At 35.4% G+C, this 23,700-nt stretch overlaps 1 protein-coding gene across 2 annotated transcripts in view; it reads right to left on the reverse strand.

The window, feature by feature from the left end:
- The window catches only part of GOLM2 (golgi membrane protein 2), a 93,019-nt gene that overhangs the window by 48,896 nt on the left and 20,423 nt on the right, over window positions 1–23,700 (reverse strand). For both annotated transcript variants that reach the window (XM_031453165.2, XM_010994920.3), the window contains exons 2-6: window positions 13,402–13,456; window positions 8,612–8,714; window positions 6,692–6,782; window positions 3,118–3,262; window positions 2,715–2,795 (exon numbers count right to left, since the gene is read on the reverse strand). In XM_031453165.2, the coding sequence (XP_031309025.1) occupies window positions 2,715–2,795; window positions 3,118–3,262; window positions 6,692–6,782; window positions 8,612–8,714; window positions 13,402–13,456 (475 nt within the window). The remainder of the gene's footprint in view (window positions 1–2,714; window positions 2,796–3,117; window positions 3,263–6,691; window positions 6,783–8,611; window positions 8,715–13,401; window positions 13,457–23,700) is intronic.

The following is a 23,700-nucleotide window of genomic DNA, read 5'->3' on the forward strand; positions in this document are numbered from 1 at the left end:
TAATCACAATAATAACAACAGCAACTAAGGTTTATTATATAGCAGTGGTTATGTGCCAGGCACTGTTTTAGGTGCTTTACATTTAAATCTCACATCCACCCTGTGAGACTGAAACTGTTATTATCTATTTCATAGATAAGGATTAGGGCAAATAAATGGTCACATTCTTGTTAAGAGATAGAGCCAAGGGTTTGAATCCAAGCAATTTGACTCCAGAGACCACTCCCCCACTGCTAAGGATATTCTGGTAATTCAACTACACACTTTTACTGGTGCAAGGCATGACCATAATGGGAGCTCAAGATACAAGGATACAACATGGCTTTCCTTTGTGTTGGCATCGTACTGACTACACAGCTCAAAGTTTCTCTTCACCAGTGATTACGTGAAAATAATCTCTATACTCAAATTATTTCTCTAAATAATTATGAACAATGAGTTTCAAAGCAAAGCACCAGCAATTCAAAGATGTTCAAAACTTAACCCAGAGGATTTCTGGTTTCTGGTCCTGTACGTGAGGAGCTTACAAGATGCCACTCTGTCCTAACAACAAGAAAAAAGCTAAACAGGCTGAAAAATCAACAATTCTTCTTGGGTCCAGAAGGGAGGATGACAAGGGCAAACAATTACCACCATGACTGGAGAGAGAGACAGGCAAACACAGGGGGTCTTGATTTACAGGAGAGACTAATGAACAGAAACTGCCACAGGAACCAGTGCTGGGGTAGGAAAACCTGAACTGTAATCAATTAATTACTAGAGGCTCAGTATGGACAACTCAGAGCTAAAAACTCCAGGGGGAGCCAGTCGTCGGGGGGTTCCCACAATATTGTGAGATGTACCTCCAGCAGCTCAACTAGGTTCCCACAGTAAATACTGTAGAAAAATCCCCTTGGGCGGGGGGGGGCAAAAGGAACCATTCTGAAATACACGAAAGCACTCTGTTCTTCTTGATAAGGTCTGCCCTTTGGAGAAACTAGTTAAACAGAGCCTAACCTGCTAGGGTATTATCAGAATCTACCTGACCTGGGGAAGAGAAATACCCAACTCTAGCTCACTCTAGCCATCCTGTCCTTAAGGGGGAGGAAAAAACTAAGAAACCCTGAAACCCTTGTGAAGTTCACAGTCCAGAGGCACAGGCTCACAAAAAGACAGAGACTCAAATCATAGGACTGACTACAGCATGCTTCCCCTCCCCCCATACCTCACCACCATATTACTAAAGGCCTATTTACAGCAGTTCCTTTTTCCTGGTACATCATGTCCAGGTATCAAGAAAAAATTACAAGGTACACTGAAAGGCAAAAAATACAATTTGAAAAGACAGAGCAAGCTTCAGAACCAGACATGGCAAAAATGATGGAATTATCAGGCCAGAAATTTAACTGTGATTAATACACTAAGAACTCTAATGGATAAAGTAGGTAGCATGCAACAGACAGGCAATGTAAGTACAGAGATGGAAATCCTAGAAAGAACCAAAAAGAAATGCTAGAGATCAAAACACTAACAAAAATGAAGCATACATGTGATGGGTTTATTACTAGACTAGACAGGCTGAGGAAAGTAGCTCTGAGCTAGAGGATAAACAACAGAATCCTCAAAAAACCAAGAGGACAAACAAACACTGGGAAAAAACAGAACAGAATACCTAAGACAACTATAAAAGGTGTAACATATGAGTAATGAGAATACCAGGAGAGTAGAGAGAAGAACAGAAGAAATGTTTGAAATAATGACTGAGAATTTCTCCAAATTAATGTCAAACACCAAACCACAGATCCAGGAAGTTCAGAGAACACCAAGCAGCAAAAATGCCCCCCCACAAGAAACAAAAAAACAAAAAAAAAACCCCAAAACAAACAAATAAAACACTACTTCACAGCATGTCAGTTTCAAATTACAGAAAATCAAAAATAAAGAAAAATCAATCCACCTGTACACAGTTGGTGGGAATGTAAATTGGTGCAGCCACTGTGGAAAATACTATGGAGGGTACTTAGAAAACTAAAAATAGAACTACCATATGACCCAGGAATTCCACTCCTGGGTAATATCCAAAACAATGAAAGCACTAATTTGAAAAGGTACATGCATCCCAATGTTCATAGCAGCATTATTTACAATAGCCGACATATGGAAGCAACCTAAGTGTTCATCAACATACACATACACACACACAATGGACTACTACTCCATCAGTAGATACATTAACGAGGAAAGAGCTATACACTGAACAAACAGTAAAAGAAGAGAAAGAAAAAAGTGAATAAACTGAAGTGTAGGGTGATTAACTGAAAGGGTAAGTCAAGTCCTAAAAACCTATATAAGGGTATTACTATGCCATATTAAAGCACACCAACAACACAGCAGTCTGGGAACATTTAGTCTGAAAGAAATAAGTCATATATACTTTGAATAAACATAAATGGCCCTTAACATAGCAAAACGTTGTGAGCAATAACTCTGAGTTATCAAGAAAAAGTTCAAATATGGTTGAATCTTAAGGCAAAGATAAGTACTTTATACATTTTAGCAAAATTTCTCGTAAAAATTTTATCTAAAACAAGTGCTGGCAATTAATGGGTAATTGGTTAACTGGAAGTATCAATCACCCAGATACTGTGACTTTTCTCAGGTGTTACTCAAAAAAAGAACAGAGTCACATGAAAAATAACATGATTGCTTTAAATATGCTAATAACTTTTACTTACCTGTCGGAAGATCTTCAGCTTTTGCAAGGTCATTCTCTTCTATTCCAGGCATTCCTGCATCACCATCTCGTTTGATTTGTTCTGCCCAAGTAACAAAATATGTAATTCTATATTTTCCTTAGCATAGATTGAAAATGTTTTGAAGGAATTTAACAATCAGTTTGTAAAGCAATAAGCTACACTGACTGAATATTTTTATAGTTTGCTTTGGGCAAACTATAAAAATAACTTACTCTAAAATAACTTACTATTTTTTCTTCTCTGTTAAAGTTTCCAAATTTGAAATAATCGACACCTAATCATAACTGAACTAAAATCAAACACTACTCTTTATGACTGAAAATGTTCACTTAAAATGAGAAGAAAAAGTCAGTATTGTATTAATACAAAATAATAGTAATACCTTTCCCATGTGGAATATGATTGCTTGAAGGTTCTTCATTCTTGCCTGCAGCATTCTCAGCTACGTTTAGAATGTTTTTAGGTCCTGCATGATTGTTTATATCCAATTCATTTCCATCTTTTGATTCAAACTTGTGGGCCTCTTGCTGTTAGATAACAGTAAATATTATTCAGTTCAAAATGTTAAACTACTGACACAACTATTAATTAAATATGCTGAAACAGTTCATTTTTTCTTTTTTGAAACATACACCAAGGGTCCAAATTCCAACACTTGGATGTGTGGGATATAATGTTATTTTCTGTTCAGTTTTTATAACTGGTATGAAGACAAAGAATAAGTAACATTTTTAAAGGTCTCTAAATATAATATATGGCCTAAAACGTTAGGAAGAGGTAATTCTCTTTGGCTAGGCTGAGGGAGTGATTCTGTGAGAAGACAGTCTTGCTGAGCACTGCAGGTTGCTGTGGAGGCCTAAAGTTGGGCATTGTCCTGGGTGTTATGGGCAAGGTGGGTTCTGTATAGGCATATGTTATAACTGACAGGACAGCAGACAGCAGTTGGTTAGCACACAGGTGTTCCCTCAAGTGTGACAGATGGCTACTGACATTGTCAGGTTCACCCCAAGCATAAACAGCTAGGGTGGAAAACAGGCAAACTTCTTCCCAGGTGCACCGGCCACTCAAGCATAGGAAGCAATGGCAGAACAATATACAAGTCAATGCTCCCTGCAACCTGCTTCAACTAACCATATCACCTCCTTGGAAACCAGAATCCTCAGGTTTATGGTTAGGCCTGACTCAATTATGTGGGGCACAGTTTTCTCTTTTATATTGGTTGAGTTGCCTCAGTGGAAAATTGGGTGAGGCAAGGAGTCAAGTACACAAGCTAGGGTTGCCATATTAACATTTAATGCATACATGAATGTTTTGTCAACTCTAAAGCACTATGTAATGTAATCATTAGTAACACTGTAAAAAACAGTAGTACAGGAAATCTAGAAGAATAAGAGCCAAATTGTAAGAATTTGTCACAACAGAGAAGAAAGGGTATAGGTATTCCAGTGTACTTGGGCGATAAAATCAACAAAACATTTGCACAATGTTTCATAGTTTACAAATTGTTTTCAAATCTACCCTCTAGTAGAGATGAATGAACAGTTTTGGGAAAAACAAAATAAAACTGAGGCTTAAAGAAGTTAAGGAGCTTGTCCAAGATTACAGAGCTAGAGAACTGTGGAGAAGGGATTCAAACCTCAGCCTTTTTCACTCCCACATTTTTTAGGAACTCAGTAAGCTATAGCCAATTCTGAGAGCTTAGTTGTTGATAAATGAAAGGATAAACTGAAATTTCTGAACATGTCAGCTATGAAGGCCAAAGGTGAGACAATCCATGAGGCACAACCTGAGCAGCCATCCTGCATCTCTGCACTTGCTATAATGCTACATCATAAGGATATTTCCATAGCACTTGATTGCTTTGTGATGTGGATAAAACAAACAATATTAAATAAAACTTAAAAGTCAAACTACTGGTCAAGAATACTTTTTCATTTATATAGTTAATAAAGATGTCCCTCTGATGCATTATTAATGGCAATACCTTTATGTGAATTGCTAATATTAAATATTATTAATAAAATAAGATGGCTCTCTAAATGCAATGTTGGTGATTTGCTAAGGGGATCACCTAATTGTTTTTAAGTAAACATTTTATTCTGAAATAATTTAGATTTACAAAAAAGTAATCACCCCTCATCCGATTTCCCTTAATGTTAACATCTTACGTTAGCATAGTATGTTCGCAAAACTAGGTAACCAATATTAGTACATTATTAACTCAGCTCCAGACTTTAGATTTCACCACTTTTCCCATTAAGTCCTTTTTCTGTTCCAGGATCCAATCCAGGATACTACACTGCACTTAAGTCCTAAGGTCTTCTTAGTCTCCTCTGATCTATAAGTACTTCTCTTCCTTTGTAGCATGAAAGCAGTAAACGAATGTGGCTGTGTTCTAATAAAATTGTATTTTTAGATACTAAAATGTGAATTTCTTATAATTTTCCCATGTCATAAAATATTCTTTTGATTTTCAACCATTTTAAAAGGTAATAACCATTCTTTGCTCACGAGCAGTATGAAAACAGACAGGTGGTTGGATTTAGCTTGCTGACCCCTTCCCCAGAGTGATTTCTAAGATAGGCCTATGCTTAGTTTAAAATAAAAAATCCCTTAACACAACTTATGCTTATTTCATAAAGGATACAATGGATTTGTTCCTGTGAAAAACAACTCAAATTTCACAGTTATAGTAGTTGAATAACAGAGAATGAGGATGAGGAGTAGAATCAGGCAGCTGATCTGAAGAGTAAGGGCTAGTGCACCACCCTAGAAAGGAGAAGGTTCTCTTAAGCATCTCCATCCCTCCCCACCTTGATCAATTGAGGGCATGATAAGGGCAAAGAATTGGAGAGGATATTAGTTAATTAATAATATAAAAATAGCCTGGTATAAAAGAGCAGAAAGAGAGAACTACACTTTCCTGGAAAAAGGGAAACGCTCATATATGTGATTCTTGGGAGAAGAGAAGAGAGCAAGTTCATCCTATTATTTATACACTGTAATAACACAGTTGCAACAGCAAGCCTTTCCTCCCCTTCCTTTTGTGTTCTCCTATGCTCCTCTACCATCCAGCGTCTCAGTATACCTTCTGGGTGCCTTCAATGCCTCTATGCCACTATGGTGGCTCATTCAGGCCTGCCATCTTCCAGCAATCTATCCTCATACCTCCTCAAGGTAGACTACAGACAGGCAGCAGCTATTCTACCTTGTAGATTGAAAAAACGATGCCCTCAATATCATGCTGTAAACTAGTGAAATAGCTAAGAACAAAAGTCTGGTTTCATTAACTTCTAGTCTTGTAGGTGAGATGCTACCAAAGAGCAAGATAAATACTTTTTACTATTCAATCCCTCTTTACTTTAAATCACGAGACCTTACTATACAAACCACAGCTAGTCAGATTAGATTACGGGGTGTAAAAAATGAACATGCTAATGACAAGTAAACTTCAGACAAATTCCCTCCATTTCTAGCCTGGCCTTCATAATATATATAAACTGGAAACAAATGAATTAACAAAAGAATTTGCCACTTCCCCAAAATGAATCAAAATAGTGGCTAGTGTTTCATTTCTGTGTTTTAAGAAAGGAATTCAGAATAACAAAGACTGATAATTAAGGGAAAAGTTTCTCAATTTTTTCCATTTCTCAAAAGCATAAAATAGTAAGTAACTGATTTTTCAGTAAAATGTTACCCACTTACAAATTGAGAAATAAGCAGCAAAAATTATTTTTAAAAGACATTTAGCTCAAAATTAGTTTTAAGAGTTGAGGTTACATTTTTGCAAATGTCTAATTTATTCATCAGTAAAGCCACTGCATGGCATTTTTAGAACTAGATAGGGTAATATACTTAAAAATACAGTGTTTTATGACAAAAATACAAATTGTAACTCCTAAATTATAAGATTTATAACAAGAACATATTTTGATTCAAGTATTTTTAAAATTTACCTTTTGTTCCTGCAAAAACTGGTCTGCTAACTTTTTAATATTTTCTTCATGCTGTACTCTTAATTCCTTGATCTGTTGTCCACACTGAAAACTAAATTACAAAGTCATTCTTTTAAGACTGTATCATCTTGGATTGATTCTTAAAGTTGTCTAGAAGTTGAAGACGTACATTTATAAAAATAAAGCATTCAGTTAGCAGGTGACTGGGTATGGAAGGACAAAGAGCAGACATAAAAACAGCTCACAGTCAAAATTCTTAAGACATTTGAATCTTTAATAGAGGATAAAAACATTGATAAAGCTAATTAAAACAAACCAGAAAGATAAAAATTTATTTTTATATACTGTATTTATAAAGAAACAATTTTCAAAGCCAACTTCAATCACAGAAGAGAAAAACACTTCAGAAGAGAAAACTGTGAAACCAACACACAGTAATAGATAAGAAAAGCTAGAATTATGAGAGTTAAGGAGTGGCAGCAGATGATTCATCAAATAGTTAGTACTTTAAACACAGTAATAAAAGCCTAAACCATAAAAGCAAGAATGGAAGAAACTAATAAATAAGACAGAATAGGGGGAGGGGGTATAGCTCAATGGTAGAATGCATGCTTAGCATGTGTGAGGTCCTGGGTTTAATCCCCAGTACCTCCACTAACAAAAAACAAACAAACAAAAAATAAAGGGGAAAAAAGAAAAAAAAGACAGAATGGAGCCAGCAAGAAAAAATGTAAAGGTACAAAATATTAAAAGACTGAATTTTCACTGGACAAGCAGTCGAAGGACACTAGTAGATTGTTCATGCAAAAATAAACAAATAATAAATATATAGAAAAATGTTAACTTTCACCATTAAAAATGTAAATTAAACTTCCTGTATGTATATATAGTACTACCTTATTCCTATACTAGCAAAATTAAGTTAGAATTATAAAAGCCAATGTTGGTGGGGTTAATTAGTATGATCATTTTAGAAAGCAATCTTTTGTACATGTGATAAGAACAACAAAATCAATAAAACATTGTCTCAAAACTCTATATTTGAGAATATACACCAATGAAGTAACAGGAGAAAATCCATCTCACACAAATATTTTAATAACTGATAGTCATAACAGTGAGAAAAGGAAAACTCCTACAATGGTCCAGCAACTGGGAGAGATTAAACAAGCTTTGGTACCTTAACATTGCTGGAATAATATATTACCACTAAGTATGCCAGTCTTTAATCCTAAAATATATGGAAAATTATTGAACACTGTTAGGTTAAAATACATATATGTAAGGTAGATGCATATTGATAACCTACAACAGTAAGAAGTCAGAAATGGTAATATGGTGAATCTTTCTAATTTTTGGTGTGCAGACCTAGAAAATACCTTTTACTGTAAAACTGATACGAGATATAATAAAGCCTTTTAAAGAGTGATTGCTAAAAAGGCCCCTAAGAGGTTCCTTGACCTTATCACCAACAGAATGTACAGGTATAAGCCGGGAGACTGAAGTGCAGAGCAGGAGAAGCAACGGGCACTTAGTCCCTCAACTATTCCGGGGATGTACCCCAGTGCTGGCTTCATCTTCTGGATGACCCTTGAAAAGAACCACAGAATCTTCTTCAGTCTTTGCCATATCTAATTCAATAAAACTCAAGTCTTGCAAGATTTTCTGTCTCACAATGAACTCTGCTACATGGGTAGATTCAATATGACTTCTAAGAGATATTTTCATGGCATTCAACATATCAAAATAAAAGAGAATGAACTTCAAAGAGGCATAGAAAGACAATAGAAAAGGAATTTTAAAAACCTAATAAAGTGAAAGAAGAGAAGAAAAACAGAAGCCAGAAAGGAAGAATTAAATTGTCTGAAAATTGGACAAATATTCAAGATTCATAAATATTTATTGCATGTACTGTCTTACCTCTCATATTCTAACCTCTTCACAAGGTACGTGTTGTTCTTCCTATAGTCTTGAAGCTGGTCTTCTTGTCGAAGAAACTCCTGACGAAGCTCAGCAAGTTGCTCTACACACAGAAGGTAAGAATCAAAGGAATAAAGTTTAGTCACTTTAATGCTTCCTATTGAGAAAGTAGGGGTTTTTAAAAATTACAGGCAGTTCTCAATTTCTTTACTCATACCTTCGGGGGTTAAATTATTTTTTAAAATAAAATACTTAGTACCACATTTAATTTTAATTGCCTTTTATAACACATGTGTGGGCAATACAATTCATTTTTAGAACAAGATAGCCTAAGTGGCTTTCATATCTATCAGAAATATGAAAAAATTACACGTCTTTCCACGTTACGTAGACAGTATACTAAGTTGGGGAAACAGTACAAAAAGAACTACCTATTTCTTTAAACCTATCTGCTTTATAAAAGTTGGCGAAAAATCATATTTTTTAAATGTGTTGGCTATGGGTACAGAATTCAATTCAGTTTAAATCACATTTGATTCCCAGCTTAGGTACCAATCACTTTAGATTTCATTTCTAGTTCTGCTACTGAGGCTAGGTCTACAAATACCAAAATTCCATTTTAGAAGCTTATAAATTTCTGAACTACAGCTAAAAGTTTTAGTTGTAATGAATAACATGAAATTCCAACATGAGGAGAAAATTTTAAAATCCAGATACTTTTTTGTGAATATTTAATCCATAATCACTGGCCCCCCCCCCCCATTTTCTAGAGTTAATCCCTCTTCATCTAACCCTATAAATAAAAGAAATTCATCCGGAGAAGAGAAATGTCATTTTCTTAAACAGAATATTAAAAAATTAGCCAACATCCTTAGCAGTTAAGCAAAAGTAGTAGCTAAGGAAGTCTTAATTTTTATAAATGGGAACAGAGGTCTATTCTATATAAACAATATCTGTTTATTAAGACTAAAGTATAATACCTAGGGGGTAGGGAAATAGCTCAGTGGTAAAGCACCTGCTTAGCATGCACAAGGTCCTGGGTTCAATCCCCATGTACCGCCACTAAAAAAATAAATAAACCTAATTACCTCCCCCTCAAAACAAAAACAAAAATAAGACTAAAATATAATACCTAACCATAATGTACTAATATTATAGCTATAATATAACATCTATTTTTCATGGAAGGCTTACAGAATCAGTTTTATTACTTTAAAGGCACTCTAAAAATGCTTGTAAGTTTTTAAAAAGCAGATATAAATATATTTATAATATAAATATACATATGGAAAAAAACCCAGAGTAGAATAAAAATATATTACAGTGCTATCAGTGATTATCTTCAGTGGTAGGATTCTGAGCATATTTTTTCCCCTACTTTCTAAATTTTATTGTGGAATCATAACTATGGTAATGACAACAAATAAAAATTTTAAAGTCAAATGAACATTGGCTAAGGTATATAAAGTTTAACATTATGTGTAATAACAGCTATTATACAGTATTAATAATTAAATATGAAAAGTAAATGATTTACATAAAATGTTTATAGTTAATAACTATGCTTGCATATTCAAGCTACATTTTTTGTTTATTATTACTTTTTATTTTGAGATATAACATTGTGTAAGTTTAAGGTGTTGATTCACTTCACTTATATACTGTAAAATGATTACCATCATAACATTAGCTAACACCTCCATCATCTCACATAATTACCACTTTTTTTGTGGTGAGAACATTTTACAACTACTCTGTAACAATTTTCAAGTATATAATACAGTACTGTTAACTATAATCATCATGCTGTCTATTAGATCACCAAACCATTCATCTTATAACTAACAGGTCTGTACCCTTTGACCAACATTTCATTTTCCCCACACACCCCCAGCCCACCATTCTGTTCTCTTGTTTCTATGAATTTAGTCAAGCCACATTTTAAATTTCTCTTCTTACTCTAATTAATTCTTCAATATATAAAAATAGTTGATTTCTGTAGTTTTTTTACTTATCACTCCCACCTTAGATAAAAGTAACAAATCTGAAGCCAAGTATCCCTGAACAACACATCCTCCCTGGACCCACCTACTAAGAAATAGACAGCTAGAAGGTAGCAGAAATCTGGCCTCAGTTATGGATGTTGATTGTATAGAAACAGATCCTGGCAGGAGGTAGTGACAAAAAGCCTTGGAACTTACAGACAGTTAGCCAGTTCCATGAACCTGTGCTCAGGCAGGAAAGATTCCAGAACTGAAAAGTTACTACAATTAAAAAAAATTAAATTAAATCAGCACTACCTAGCAGCTGCTAGGGAAGGGACCTCAACTGATGATCTTTAGGACTCACTTGGGCTTCTTTTTTCCAACACAGTAAATTAACTGAAGCAGATAAGTTTACCTTCAGCATGAACCTGAGGCTTAGTGTGATTTCAAGACTTAGGATGGCTTCCTCCACCTCCCCACAAAGCTTCTCACTAACAGTATTTGAAATAACTTTATCAAGAAATAAAGTTTTCATTTCTAAGTGGAGATAAAAGGCTAACATTCAACTGGCAAAACAAACAAACAAACAAACATCAGTATGAGTGAGCTCTAGTCCACATAAAATACCAGATTCCAACCTATTTGAATACAAGGAAAGGATTACAAAGCAAGAAGCTGACTGGTTCTTTGAGTGGGTCAAAACAAAGACTTGAAAGGGAAAAAGTAAACAGATCAGAAAGGAAAACTAAAGAAAAAATTTTCCTGTATCATAATTTCACTTTCAACTGATTGTCATGTGTTTTCTTTGTTTTGAACCCAAAGGTACTCTTTGTTTAGTGTGGCTGCTCCCAGTCACCACAGCAGGATTCTCAGATTAACTTAATGTAAGATCAGGTCCAAAGTTGATTGTGCAGGGTATTCCAGTTCTGACAGTAAAACCAGGGTATGCTATAGAAAGGCATGGCCATACTCCCTCAATTTAACTTCAAAAGATTAGATATGGTTAAGAAAGGGATTGCCTAGGATGAGCTTTTAAAGGAAAACAAAAATTAAAAAAAAACCCAAAAACCTTACTTCTGGAAAATTTTGATTTCAAATTTTCTTTCAGTAGTAGGTAAAAATAAGGTGAGCTCTCAAAATAAATCAATGTATACTAGAATGTTAATTTACTTTCTCAGGCATTAAAAACCAACTCCCAATCCTTTTATTTTCAAGAAAATATTAACTACCATAAGGGTTTTTTTGTTTTTCAGAAACTTGATGTGTAGTAATTCCTTTGTATCAAATATTAATTTCAATGAAAAGAGCTAAATATGGATTTTACAGTCAATTTGTCAAGAAGTTTGTTTCAGCAGAAATAGTTCCCAAGATGCCAAAGTCATATTCATGAAATTCAATCTCAAGAGTCCAAGCTTCAGTAGCTGCACTAAAACCAAAAGTTGCAGTTATGAGTTCAAATCAAAGCCTTTTTCTCTGCAGAAGAGTATCATATAAAATTTCAAAACATCTCAAGATCTACTTCAATACATATAGGACAATGAAGATTTTTACTCAGTATACAGGTTGTCATTTTCTATGAGACATACTAGCAAAAGCCATAGGATTTCTTTTTCAACTGATCTATTACTATTTAATAAGAAATATACTTTGATGACAAGCAGAATCATCTGTAAAAATTGCAAGTTGAAAGCGGCACTGATAGTGAGCCATCTTCTGTGTCATCCAGCACTCGCCTGTGAGTCAAAAAGAGTAGACTATGGACACAAATGCAACAAAAACAAATGTGGCCACCCAGGAACAAAATTTCTAACAGCAAATCAAAGCTGTATTAAATCACTGATAGTAAAAAATTAGTAATTGCTATTTTGGGATTATAACACACAAATAATACTTCCTAATGGTTTTACTAGGTAAGGAACAAAACTTAAATTACAAAGTCAGCTTAGGTTGGCTTCTTCAAGAGGATATTAAAAATACATTACCTAATTCTATCTAGAGAGGTTCAAAATGGTTATAAAGATACATTTTTGAAATAAGAGAGCATGTGTTACCCACATATATAAACTTTGAGCCACTACATGCAAAGTTTTAAAATATATAATATCATAACCAAAGAGTGTGAGGGAGAAGAGTGGTCCTCAGACCCCAAACTCCAAAGGTGTGAAGTAATGTAAGCAGAGCACAAAGCTTGTTCTCCTTACCTATTTTTCATATAATCTTTAGTCATCTCCTGTCACTTCATCTAAGTGAAAAAAAATTACCTATCTGTCTATCTATCTAATCATCTATCTCCAGGTTTCTTCCTGGTTTCTTTTTGTTCTAGGTTTCTTTGTTCCCAGGGTATCTGAAATGCTAAGCTTGGATGACCTGTTCAAAGCATCCCTAGACTGGAATGGAATATTTTAGCAGACTGGACATAGTACAGAGGAATATTTTAGCAGACTGGACATAGTACAGAGGGGTCATCCCTTACTTTTTCCCTAGAAATTTGAAGGTCTCCAAAGCTACACCTCAGTTTTCTTTGAGGATTCTTTTAACATTTCATTGCATGAACTCTGTCTACAGCACAAGGTTAAAATGTGGATCTCAAATTTTAACTTGCATTTATTACATACGAAGCAACATAAAAAATTTTGATTATATCTTAAGACAAAAGGATAAACATTTTGCCATCAGAGGAGCTTTGTTCAAAAATTCTATTCCATTTAGCTGTCTAACTTGAGGATTTCTTAATTCTTGAGGATTTTAGTGTCCTTTACCTTTAATCTGTAATTAAATTTCTTTAAATTAAATTAAATTCCTTACCCTTTAAATGATGTATGTCTGCCATCTGATATGATATGTTGCTCTGTAGCTTAACCTGAAAAAAAAAGTTTTCATTTTACTAAAGAACATGTAATTTTGTTCCTATTCACTTTGAGCTCGATCATAAATACAAAAGAAAAATCCTTAAGTTATGTATACCATACCACTTTCCAAAAAGAATTAGAGCTACATTCTGATGTTTTAATACTCATTTTAAATCTGCAAAAGAATATTCATTTTGTATTATATATAGTATAACAATTTTCAAAGGTTTTGAAGTTTGAGTTGAATATTGCTTAATGGTATGTTTTATCAAAATCTTACCAGAGGATTTTTAACTCTATATTAAGAAAAAAATGGTTTGAATCAATTAACGTCAAATCAAAAGTAATTGTTTACCAAGCTCCCACAAGATGACAAATACTGTACAGGATTCACTGCTGTAGTCACTGTTCTCTAGGAGCAGTATACAAGAACCCCAGGACTTTAAAAGTGTACCAAAATATGACTCAAATTAAGGCTTACCACTTAATTTAATAATTAAAACAAAGCCTTGGATAGCCAGGAAGTCATACACAAAGAACTACTGTGTCTCATTTCTTGCTTAAACAATTTTCACCTAATTGTAAAATACAACTAAAATATCACTACAAACAGGTTCTTTCATCAGCCTCAAGAGTAACTTTACTTTGAAAGGCTTAGATTGATTCATATTTATCAGAAACAGCACCATGAGTGGTGAAATGGTTATGCTAAATACCACCTCAAGCTCTAAAGAAAAAAAAATTAAACTTTTCATTTTGAAATAATTATAGATTCATAGGAAATTGCAAAGATAGCACAGAGAAGTCCCAGGTACCCTTCAGACAATTTCCCCCAGTAGGTACATCTTATGTAGCTACACAACATCATCAAAGCCAGGAAACTGACATTGGTATAATGTGTATGTGCAGTTCTATGTTATTTTATCATATGTATAGATTCATGTAACCACCATCAAAATCAAGATATAGAACTATTCTATCATTACAAATATCTCCCTCGGGCTGTCCTTTATAGTCAAATCTATCCTCCTTCCCCACTGTTCCCGATCCTGGTAATCACTAATTTGTCCTCCATTCTGCAATTTTGTCATTTCAAGAATGTTATATAAATAAAATTATATTGTATATGACCTTTTGAGAATTTTTAATCAGCATAATGTATAGTTGCATGTATCAATATTTCACTTTTAAAATTGTTGAGTAGTATTCTGTGATAAGAATGTACTGTACTTTGTTTAAGCATTCAACTACTGTGGAACATTTAGTGTTTTGCTATCACAAATACAGCTACTATGAAAAACTGTATACAGATTTTTACATAAAAATTAGTTTTTATTTCTGTGGGATAAATGCCTAGGAGTGAGACTGCTGGGTTGTATGGTAAGCCTATGTTTAGTTTTTTAAGTAACTGCCTGGCTATTTTCCAGAGTGTGCATGACATTTTCAATTATGTTTTAAGAACTTACTGTGTCAAAGTACTGAATAGTAGAGTATAAAATAATTAGAAAACATGAGAGCAGTCTCAAAGAATCAGTAGGCAAGGTAGTATCAAATGTAGTATAATAAATAGGAATTCAGAGATAATTCTTATGGTAGGATCAGGGAAAGTTTCATGGAAAGGATTTTATCTGAATTAGGCATTGAAGGCTAAGCAAAACTTTAAATAGGTAGAAAAGGGCATTTCAGATAGAGGAGGTGGCATAAGAAAAGGCACAGAGGCAAGAAAGCATGAGAAATATGATGACCCCACCAAAGTACTATCCAGCTAAAGCATATGATACAGGGGAAATAACAGCAAAGAAAAGGTTGGGGTAAAAAAGGCTATGGAGGGCCCTTCAGCCCCAGGTGGAGTCTAGTCTTCAATCTGAGAGCCAGAGACCTTCAAATATCAAATGATAGTTTATCCATAAACAAATAACTAATGAAAGCAGATCTGCTCTAGTTGAAGAAGAAGTGGGAGTCTAGGGGTCCCTCCTCCTTTTCCCCTAGAGTCCTGGAGGCTTCAAATAATGAAGCTTAAAATATAATGTTGATATTCAGGTGTAAAAAGGAATTAGACACTGGTATATGGATGAGCCTTGAAAATATTATATACGATTAGTGAAAGAAGCCAGTCACAAAAAGACAAATATTATGATTCCACTAATATGAAGTGTCCAGTTTAGGCAAATCCATAGAGACAGAAAGTAATTAGTGGTTGCCAGGGGCTGAAGGTAGGAGGAATGAAGATTGACTTATTAATAGGCACAGGGTTTCTTTTGGGGGGGTGATAAAAATGTTCTGGAATTAAACAGGGAGATGGTTTCACAACATCATGAATATACTAAAAACCACTGAATCTCATACTTTAAAAGGGCAAATTTTATGGTTTAGGAATTATGTCCATTTTTAATGCAAAAAGAAAAATAAAAATGCTGAGGGTACCAGGGGGCATCATACAGAAAACTGGAGATAAAATAATGGACAGACACTAGGCACTCAAGTATATTATTTAGGAGAAGCAGTCATATTAATAGGTAATTATAATATAGTAAAATAAATGCTGTTATTGGGTTCTACAGACATGATGGGAGAACTTAGTAGAAGCATTTAAATCCATCTTTGAGGGAATGAGAGGAGGTTTCTGGAGATGATGATAGCTCAAATAAGTCCAGTAGGAAGAGCAGAGGTTACCAGGTAGAAGTAGGGAGTGGGTAAGGAAAAGTGTCAAAACTTAGAAGTGAAAAACACTGCACATCCCAGAAACTGCAAGCAGTTCTAAGCAGCTGGAACAGAGTCAGGGGTAAATGGTAAGAAATGGGTCTAGAAAGGTAAGCAAGATGAGGAGGGTATAGCTCAGTGGTAGAGTGTGTGCTTAGCATGCACAAGGTCCTAGGTTCAATCTCCAGTACCTCCATTAATAAATAAATAAATAAACCTAATTGTGCCCCACCCTCCAAACCAACTAACCAACAAAAAAGAATTCCTAAGGAAAAAAAAAAAAAAAAGTTAAGCAAAGTCCATATTACGAAGAGTCTTGCCAGGAGTGCAGATACATTCCACTGGCTATGGTCAACCTTTAAAGGACTGCAACAACGTAGTGAAATCCAATTTGTATTTTAAAAAGGCAACCTGGCTTCACTGTGATGAGTGGAGTGGGCCAGAGGGAAGTGACTAGAGAGAGAGACCAGGTAGGAGAGTGGAGGACTACTGTTGTTTTTCAGGTGAGAGAAAATATTGGTTTAAGCCAGAGGCGGGCAATCTATGGACTGTGAGCCAAATCTGGCCTGTTGCCTGTTTTTGTATGGATGGCAAACTAAGGATGGTTTTTACATTTTTAAATGGTTGGAAAGAAAAGCCAAAAGAATATTTCATTAATTGTATGAAATTCAAATTTCAGTGTCTACAAATAAAGTTCTATAGGAAACAGCTGTACCCATTCATTTCCATATTGTCTATGGTTGCTTTGGGACTACAGTGATCATGATATGGCCTGCAAAGCCTAAAGTATTTACTATCTGGCCCTTTCTAGAAAGTTTGCCAACCTCTGGTCTAAACACAGAGAACAGAACAGAATGAGAATGAGAGATAACAGAATGAGAACAGAGAGATAAGTATATGTAATAGATATTAAAGGGGAAAAATGAATACTTACTAATTGATTAGATACAGGAGTAAAGGAAGAAACATTAAGGATGATTTTACATTTCTAAAGTAGGAGGACGAGATGAGTAAGACTGCATAATAGGGAAACACCAACAGCTATGTGATCTACTGACCACTGAGAACTGCTCTCTAACTTCTAATTAGCCTATGTCTACTTTCTTTCCCACTCCCTTTACAGTAGTTCCTCCAATCTGTGGTTTCACTTTCTGTGGTTTCCGGTACCAGCAGTCAACCGTGGTCTGAAAATTCCAGAAATAATTCACAAGTTTTAAATTGTGCACTGTAATGAGTAATGGGATGAAATCTGGGGCAACTCACTCCATCCTGCCTGGAGTCCCTAACCATCAACATCATCTGCTCCTAACATCCAACCACTGATAGCACCGTGGCTCAATGATCCAAGAGCACCCTAAGCAGGTGATCCTCCTTCTAACATATCACCAGAATGTCAACAGTAGCCTAATGCTACGTCACAATGCCAACGTCATTCACCTCACCACACAGGCATTTTATCATCCCACATCATCAGAAGGATGAGTATAGAAAAGATATTCTGAGAAAGAGAGACTGTATTCATATAACCGTTATTACAGTATATTGTAATTGTTCTATTTTATTATTAGTTACTGTTGTTAATCTGTCACTGTGCCTAATTTATAAATTCAACTTTACCATAGGTATGCATCTATGTAAAAGACATAGTATATAGGGTTTAGTGCTATCTGTGGATCATGTGTACACTGGGGGTCTTGGAATGGATCACCTGTGGATAAGTGGAGATTACTGTATTTTCACAATCCAATTTCTTTTTGCATTTTTTTGCCCCTCCAAAGAACATAGCCAGCCTTTATTCCTACTTTCAACAAGTTTGCATTACTTTGTTTTTTTATCCATTTTTATGATGCTATTCTAGCTTCTCTGTACTCTTTTATTTTAAACTTGCTTTTGAAACGGCTAGAGAGATGCTATTCTTGAATTCTAGGCAATGAGTGGCCTCAGCTTCCTTGGACTGTCTCTTTTATATCCTTACACTCTTAAGATTTTTTTTTAATGGAGGAGGGGAAATTCAATCTACAGACTACAATAGTAGTAAAGGATATTATGGGTGGTACTGCTTTATTCTTATCACTTTATTTTTCTCTTCAATCTTTATTGAGAATGAAGACGCTGATCCCCATGACTTATATATAAAGTCCTCACATTTCAAAAGCTGATCTGGAACAATGTATTTTAATTGGTATTAAAGAGAAAATCATAGTTTGTCTAAATAAAAGCCCTTCTTAATCTAAGTAGAATGAATTTATTTCCCACCTCATTCCTTTGCCATGTAAGGATTTTTCATTTAGCTTCTCAGGCCCCCTGTATGGCATATTGTTCCCTTGGTATCTCATGTCCTCTATTAATCTCTGTCAACCTTTCCAGCAGGATTCTCACAAAAATCTTACATTCAGTGGTGAGTACTATCAGCAGGTACCAGTTCCCTATTTCTCTTACTTCCTATTAACACTAGTTTGACTGTGCTAGTTACCTCACCTTCCATATGCCTTTGAACAGAGGTGCCATGGATTCGCTCAAAGATCTTACAGAGCCAAGCTGGTAGACCATTAAACCCAGAAGTTCTTTTCCTTCTACAGTAATTTTATTATGTTGATCACTTTTAGAATCTAGATGTCTGCTACAAAATTATCTGTTCATCTTTTTGACACTGTAAAATTACAGGCATCTGATACCTCTTCTTTCCACATACACAACCCAACCTCCAAATTTCTTATCTAGCTCCTAAAATGGTTTGACAAAGAATTCTTCTAGCTTTCAATCTTACCCTTCTAAGGAAATCTGAATGTTTTTACCTACCAATACTCTTTTGTATTCTCATAAAATCTAAGAATGTAAAGCAATGACTTCATTTTGGCTTTAATCTTATGTTTCCACCATCTTGGGTCTGTGTATAAAGGCTTCTCCAATTTGGTTTCTGATTTTCAATGTTTGTTTCAATTTCTTCAATTTGTTTTTCTTTACTTTTATGTTTTTCATTAATCATTTCTGCACACAGATCTCTTTAATTCTTTAACTTCCTTGGCTTTGACCCTTCCTCTGAGAGCCTTCACTTCTTTTAATACTTCTACCACCTCCTCACTTTCAAAAGGGAGCTGATTCTTCCTCCTCATAGATTTAATTTCCTTGTGTTCTAACAGGAACTTGCTTATTTTCTAAATGATTCTACCAAAACTTCCCAGTTGTTGAGAAATTAATTTGAGTTCTTACTACTGCATGATTGGAAAAAAGATTATTTCACTTTGCTACACAAACTCTCTGTTGAACTGGCAGTGCTATAGCCATACAGTTGGCAATGCTATACAAATAAAATGCTACAGACAATACTGGCTACAGGAATACAAATGGCCCTCTGTATCCACCATTTTATACAAGGGGCCTGAGCATCCATCTCTGCACAGAGGCTCCTGGAACCAATCCCCTTCAGATACTGAATGATGACTATACCTTCTTTTTTACCCTAAGTATATTCCAGACAGGCATAACAGTATATAAATTCTAAGAAGTATTATTTAATCCTTGTTTTATAAAAGGATTCTCACTGTCTGGCTTCTTAGGTCCCTTTTTGCTTACTTTCAGACTTTTCCCATAATATCCTTATTTACAGTATTCAAGAAAGACAACAAATAATAATTTTCTCTTTCATATTTATTTGGGGATGAGAGATAGATGTGTGAAAACAGACAGACAGACACACATACATTCAGAAACACAGCCCCATTCCTTTGCCTATTTTATATCTATGGTCAGATAGACTCCAACCCAGATTCCAATATATCCTTCAAAAATCCACAGTGCTCAAAATGCCTTGCCCAGCTCCAGAGTCTACTGTGGAAAGCCTCATGTTAAATCCTTTCAAAAACAAACCATTCTTTCATCATATGCAGTTCTATTTCCAAAAAGAATGTCACTTTTTCTCTTCTACCCTCAAGGTTCATCAGAAACGAGAATTCCATGAGAACCGAAACTTCTCTCATTCATTCCTGTGTGTCTAGCATTTGGTATACTGCCTGGCCCAATAAACACTCAGTGTTTGCTGGATGACTCCTTAGAAGTTTATGCTCCATATTCTTTGTACTACGTACTCTCCTACCTTAAGTTGCACTTTATCCCTATTTATATAATTTGAATCATCCTTCAATACTTCTGAATTTCTTCATTTATTTCCCTTTGTTATCACCTTCATTGCCTTAGTTAGGCTTTACTTGACCTCTTCCCTTCCATAATACTTGTTTCTCTGGGATTTGGAGTCTATCTATAATGGACTGATTATCTGTGCTCTCTTTGGCTCTTTCCATGTTAATTGCTTAAAATGTATTTACTATCCTTCCTGAGACCTCTTCTTTTTTTTTTTCCTTCTTCTGAGGCATATGTTCTTATCTCTTTTTTTTCAGTAAGAATCATCTTCTCCTGATATTTTTCTGTAGCACCTCTTGCTCATCCCCAGCTAATTCATCTATTTTCCTCTAATCTTTCTCCCTCTAATACCTAAAACTTAATCTTTATATTTCCACCACCTCTTTCTGAAGCTCTTTAAGCCATCCCACATGGCTACTCTGAATTAATTTTGGTAGCTGTTACCAGTTCAGTTGCTCTGCTTTTCTTTTCATTCTGGGACCTTGAAAATGGCTCAGCTGTGTATGCTTCACTTTCATTATGACCTGTTCTAGGGCTGTCAGCACCAGTATGACCATTGATACCAAAGGTTATATACAATTGGCTTTTTACAGATATCATTTCTGGCACACCAGAAACATATTTTCTGATTACATCTCATACTCAGATGATTTCTAGAGACAGTTCTATATTCTGTAACATAACTGCCAAACATGGCTGATGCTCAAAATCACCTGGGGAGCTTTAAGAAATATGTATTCTTGCTTCCCCGACCCCACTCCAGTCTGGGGATGGGCCCAATAACTTTTTTTTTAAGCTAAAGGGATTCTGATAAGCAGCCGTGTTTAGCAATTACTCATCTATGGTACATCTTTGGCTGGCACCTATACCAGTTGGATCAAAATGGAATATCACTAATAATAACTAAGTATTAAATGTTTATTTTGTGCCAGGTCTTGTGCTGAGTGCTGTACCAGAACTACTGCATTCAGTCCTCACAACCTCCCTGTGAGGTGGGCTCTCCGTTTCACAGATGAGGAAACCGTGCTCTACATCATATGCCTATAATAAATTCTGGATATTCTCCCAAGTGGTCCCAGACCAGAGTCTGTGGTCAGGACCACTGTACATACACTCGATCAGTAGTCAGTAGGTGACTGACCTTTTATTCTTACTACTCATATATTGCATACAGTTAACATTCCAAACACATCTGCAACTTTTACTTGATCTGTTAAAGAATTAGTCTCTCTTGAAGAAAGTTTCGGTTTAATCTATACTCAGTTACATTTTTAAAGAGAATTAGCAAGGCCTTTGGTATTGGTTGGCTATAATGAATCACTACAAAGTTTTTTTTTATTCACTCTTTCATTTTTATTGGATAAGTCATTTATAAAGCATTTACTGAATATCCACTATGTGCAGGCCTGGGGATACAAAGTATTTGGTTTTGGTCTGTTAAGAAGAATCACAAAGAATCACTAAAGTTTGTTTTTGTCATTCATTCTCTCAGCCAGTCATAAGGAAAACATTTATCGAACACCTATGAAGTGAAAGACACTGTTGTAGAAGGCCTAGAAATACAGCAATATACAAGAAACAGGAGAGAGGTCTGGATAAAAGATACACATTTTGGAGTCATCAGCCTAAATGAAGTTTTCTGAGTGAGTATGATTGCTTAGGAAGAGAGTAGGATGAGAAGAGGATCTCAGACAGAAAACTATGAACCATAACACTTAATGATGAACAGAAGTAAAGCGAGTAAAGAACATTAAGAATTGAGAGGAAAAAAACAGGAGAGTCTAGCATCAAGGAAGCCAAGAGCACAGTGCTAGGTAGAAAGATGCTGAGATATTAGGAACAGGAAGAGAAAATGCAGATGTGAACAAAGACAATTTTCTGTTCAAGAGAAGCTGAGCTAACAGGATCTGCTAAGCTGGACGTAGGGGTGAGAAAGAAGGAGTCAAAAACGACTCCAAAGTGTCTGGCTTGAGAAAATGAAAGGAAGGAGTTGCCATTAACTGAGAATTGGGGAAGACTGAGTAGAAGTTCTGGGGTAGGGGTAGGAGGAGGGGTTTGGCTTAAGTCCAAAACCATACTTGCCATCCAAGAGGAAATGACGTGTAAGGAGTTGAGTATCAAGCCTAGAACTCAAGGGGACAGTCTGGACAAGAGATACAAATTTGGAAATCAACAGTTCATAGGTGATATTTAAAGAGGTGTCAGAAGGAGCTCTCCAAAGGACTGAGTGTAGATGAAGAAGAGGTCGGAGGACTAAGCCTTGGAGCATTCTGTTTGAGTAGGAACCAGAAAAGGAGAACGAGAAGGAATGGTTAGTGAGGCAGAAGGAAAGCTAGATTTCCTGAATGAAGAACATGTTTCGAGGAGGAGAGGGAGGCAGTAATCAACTTATCAAATGCTGCTCACAGGTGAAGTAAGATGATGACTGAGAATTAACAAGCAGATTTAGTAACCCTGAAATTACTGGTATGTTGCAAACGATACTGGTGGTGTGGCAGCGGCAAAAGCCTGATTAGAGTGGATTTAAGAGGAATGCATTTAAGCTGTTCCCAGCTAGGCTACCAGAGGAATTTACTTTCAACAATAATCCTTCTACTTAGCAGAAGGCCAAAATTGGGTTTCAGCTCACTTTCCGTGAAAGTTACCTCAACTGATCATATTCATTACTTTCAAATAAAAAATTTCATGGCAGTATCAGTCCTTGGTCTTCTGACACTCATTTTTCCAGAAATAATTCTACAAGAGCTCACTTCAGCTCTCAGCACCTAGAGTGAGTACATGCCCTCGATTTTCTAAAGGCTCTAATTTAATATAATTTTGCTCTGTTAAGGATCTGATATATGTGCAATTAAACATGATTTAATTTTATGCCACTGTAAGAGTTTTTATACTAAATTTTTTTCTCAAATCAAAAAAAAAAAAATTCATTTTCAGCCAGGGGCTGGAAGAGGGGAAAAGGAGAGTTTTGTTCAGTGGGTACAGCATTTCAATTTCGCAAGACAAAAAAGTTCTAGGGATTTGCTGCACAACAACAGGCCCATAGTTCTTGCCTAAACGTCTGCAGTAACATATTTCCTAACTAATCTTGACTTCAATTTCTTTTCTCTACAACTATTCTCCATACTACACCCATAATTATCTCTTCAAAATACAAATTTGATTATATTGTTCTCCATGGCCATGAGTGTGAAATCTAACTCCTTAGTATGGCATATAAGGCTTCTAAGAGTCTGGCCCTAGAAAGCCCAGAAATAAATCCTCATATATATGGTCAATGGATTTTTCTACAAGGATGTTAAGACCATTCAATGGGGGAAGAAAAGTCTCTTGAACAAATGCTGTTGAAATAACTGGATAACCACATGCAAAAGACTGAAGCTGGACCCTTACCTAGCACCATACAGAAAAATTAACTCAA

This window comes from Camelus dromedarius, chromosome 5, assembly GCF_036321535.1.
Source record: "Camelus dromedarius isolate mCamDro1 chromosome 5, mCamDro1.pat, whole genome shotgun sequence".
Taxonomy (NCBI): Eukaryota; Metazoa; Chordata; class Mammalia; order Artiodactyla; family Camelidae; genus Camelus; species Camelus dromedarius.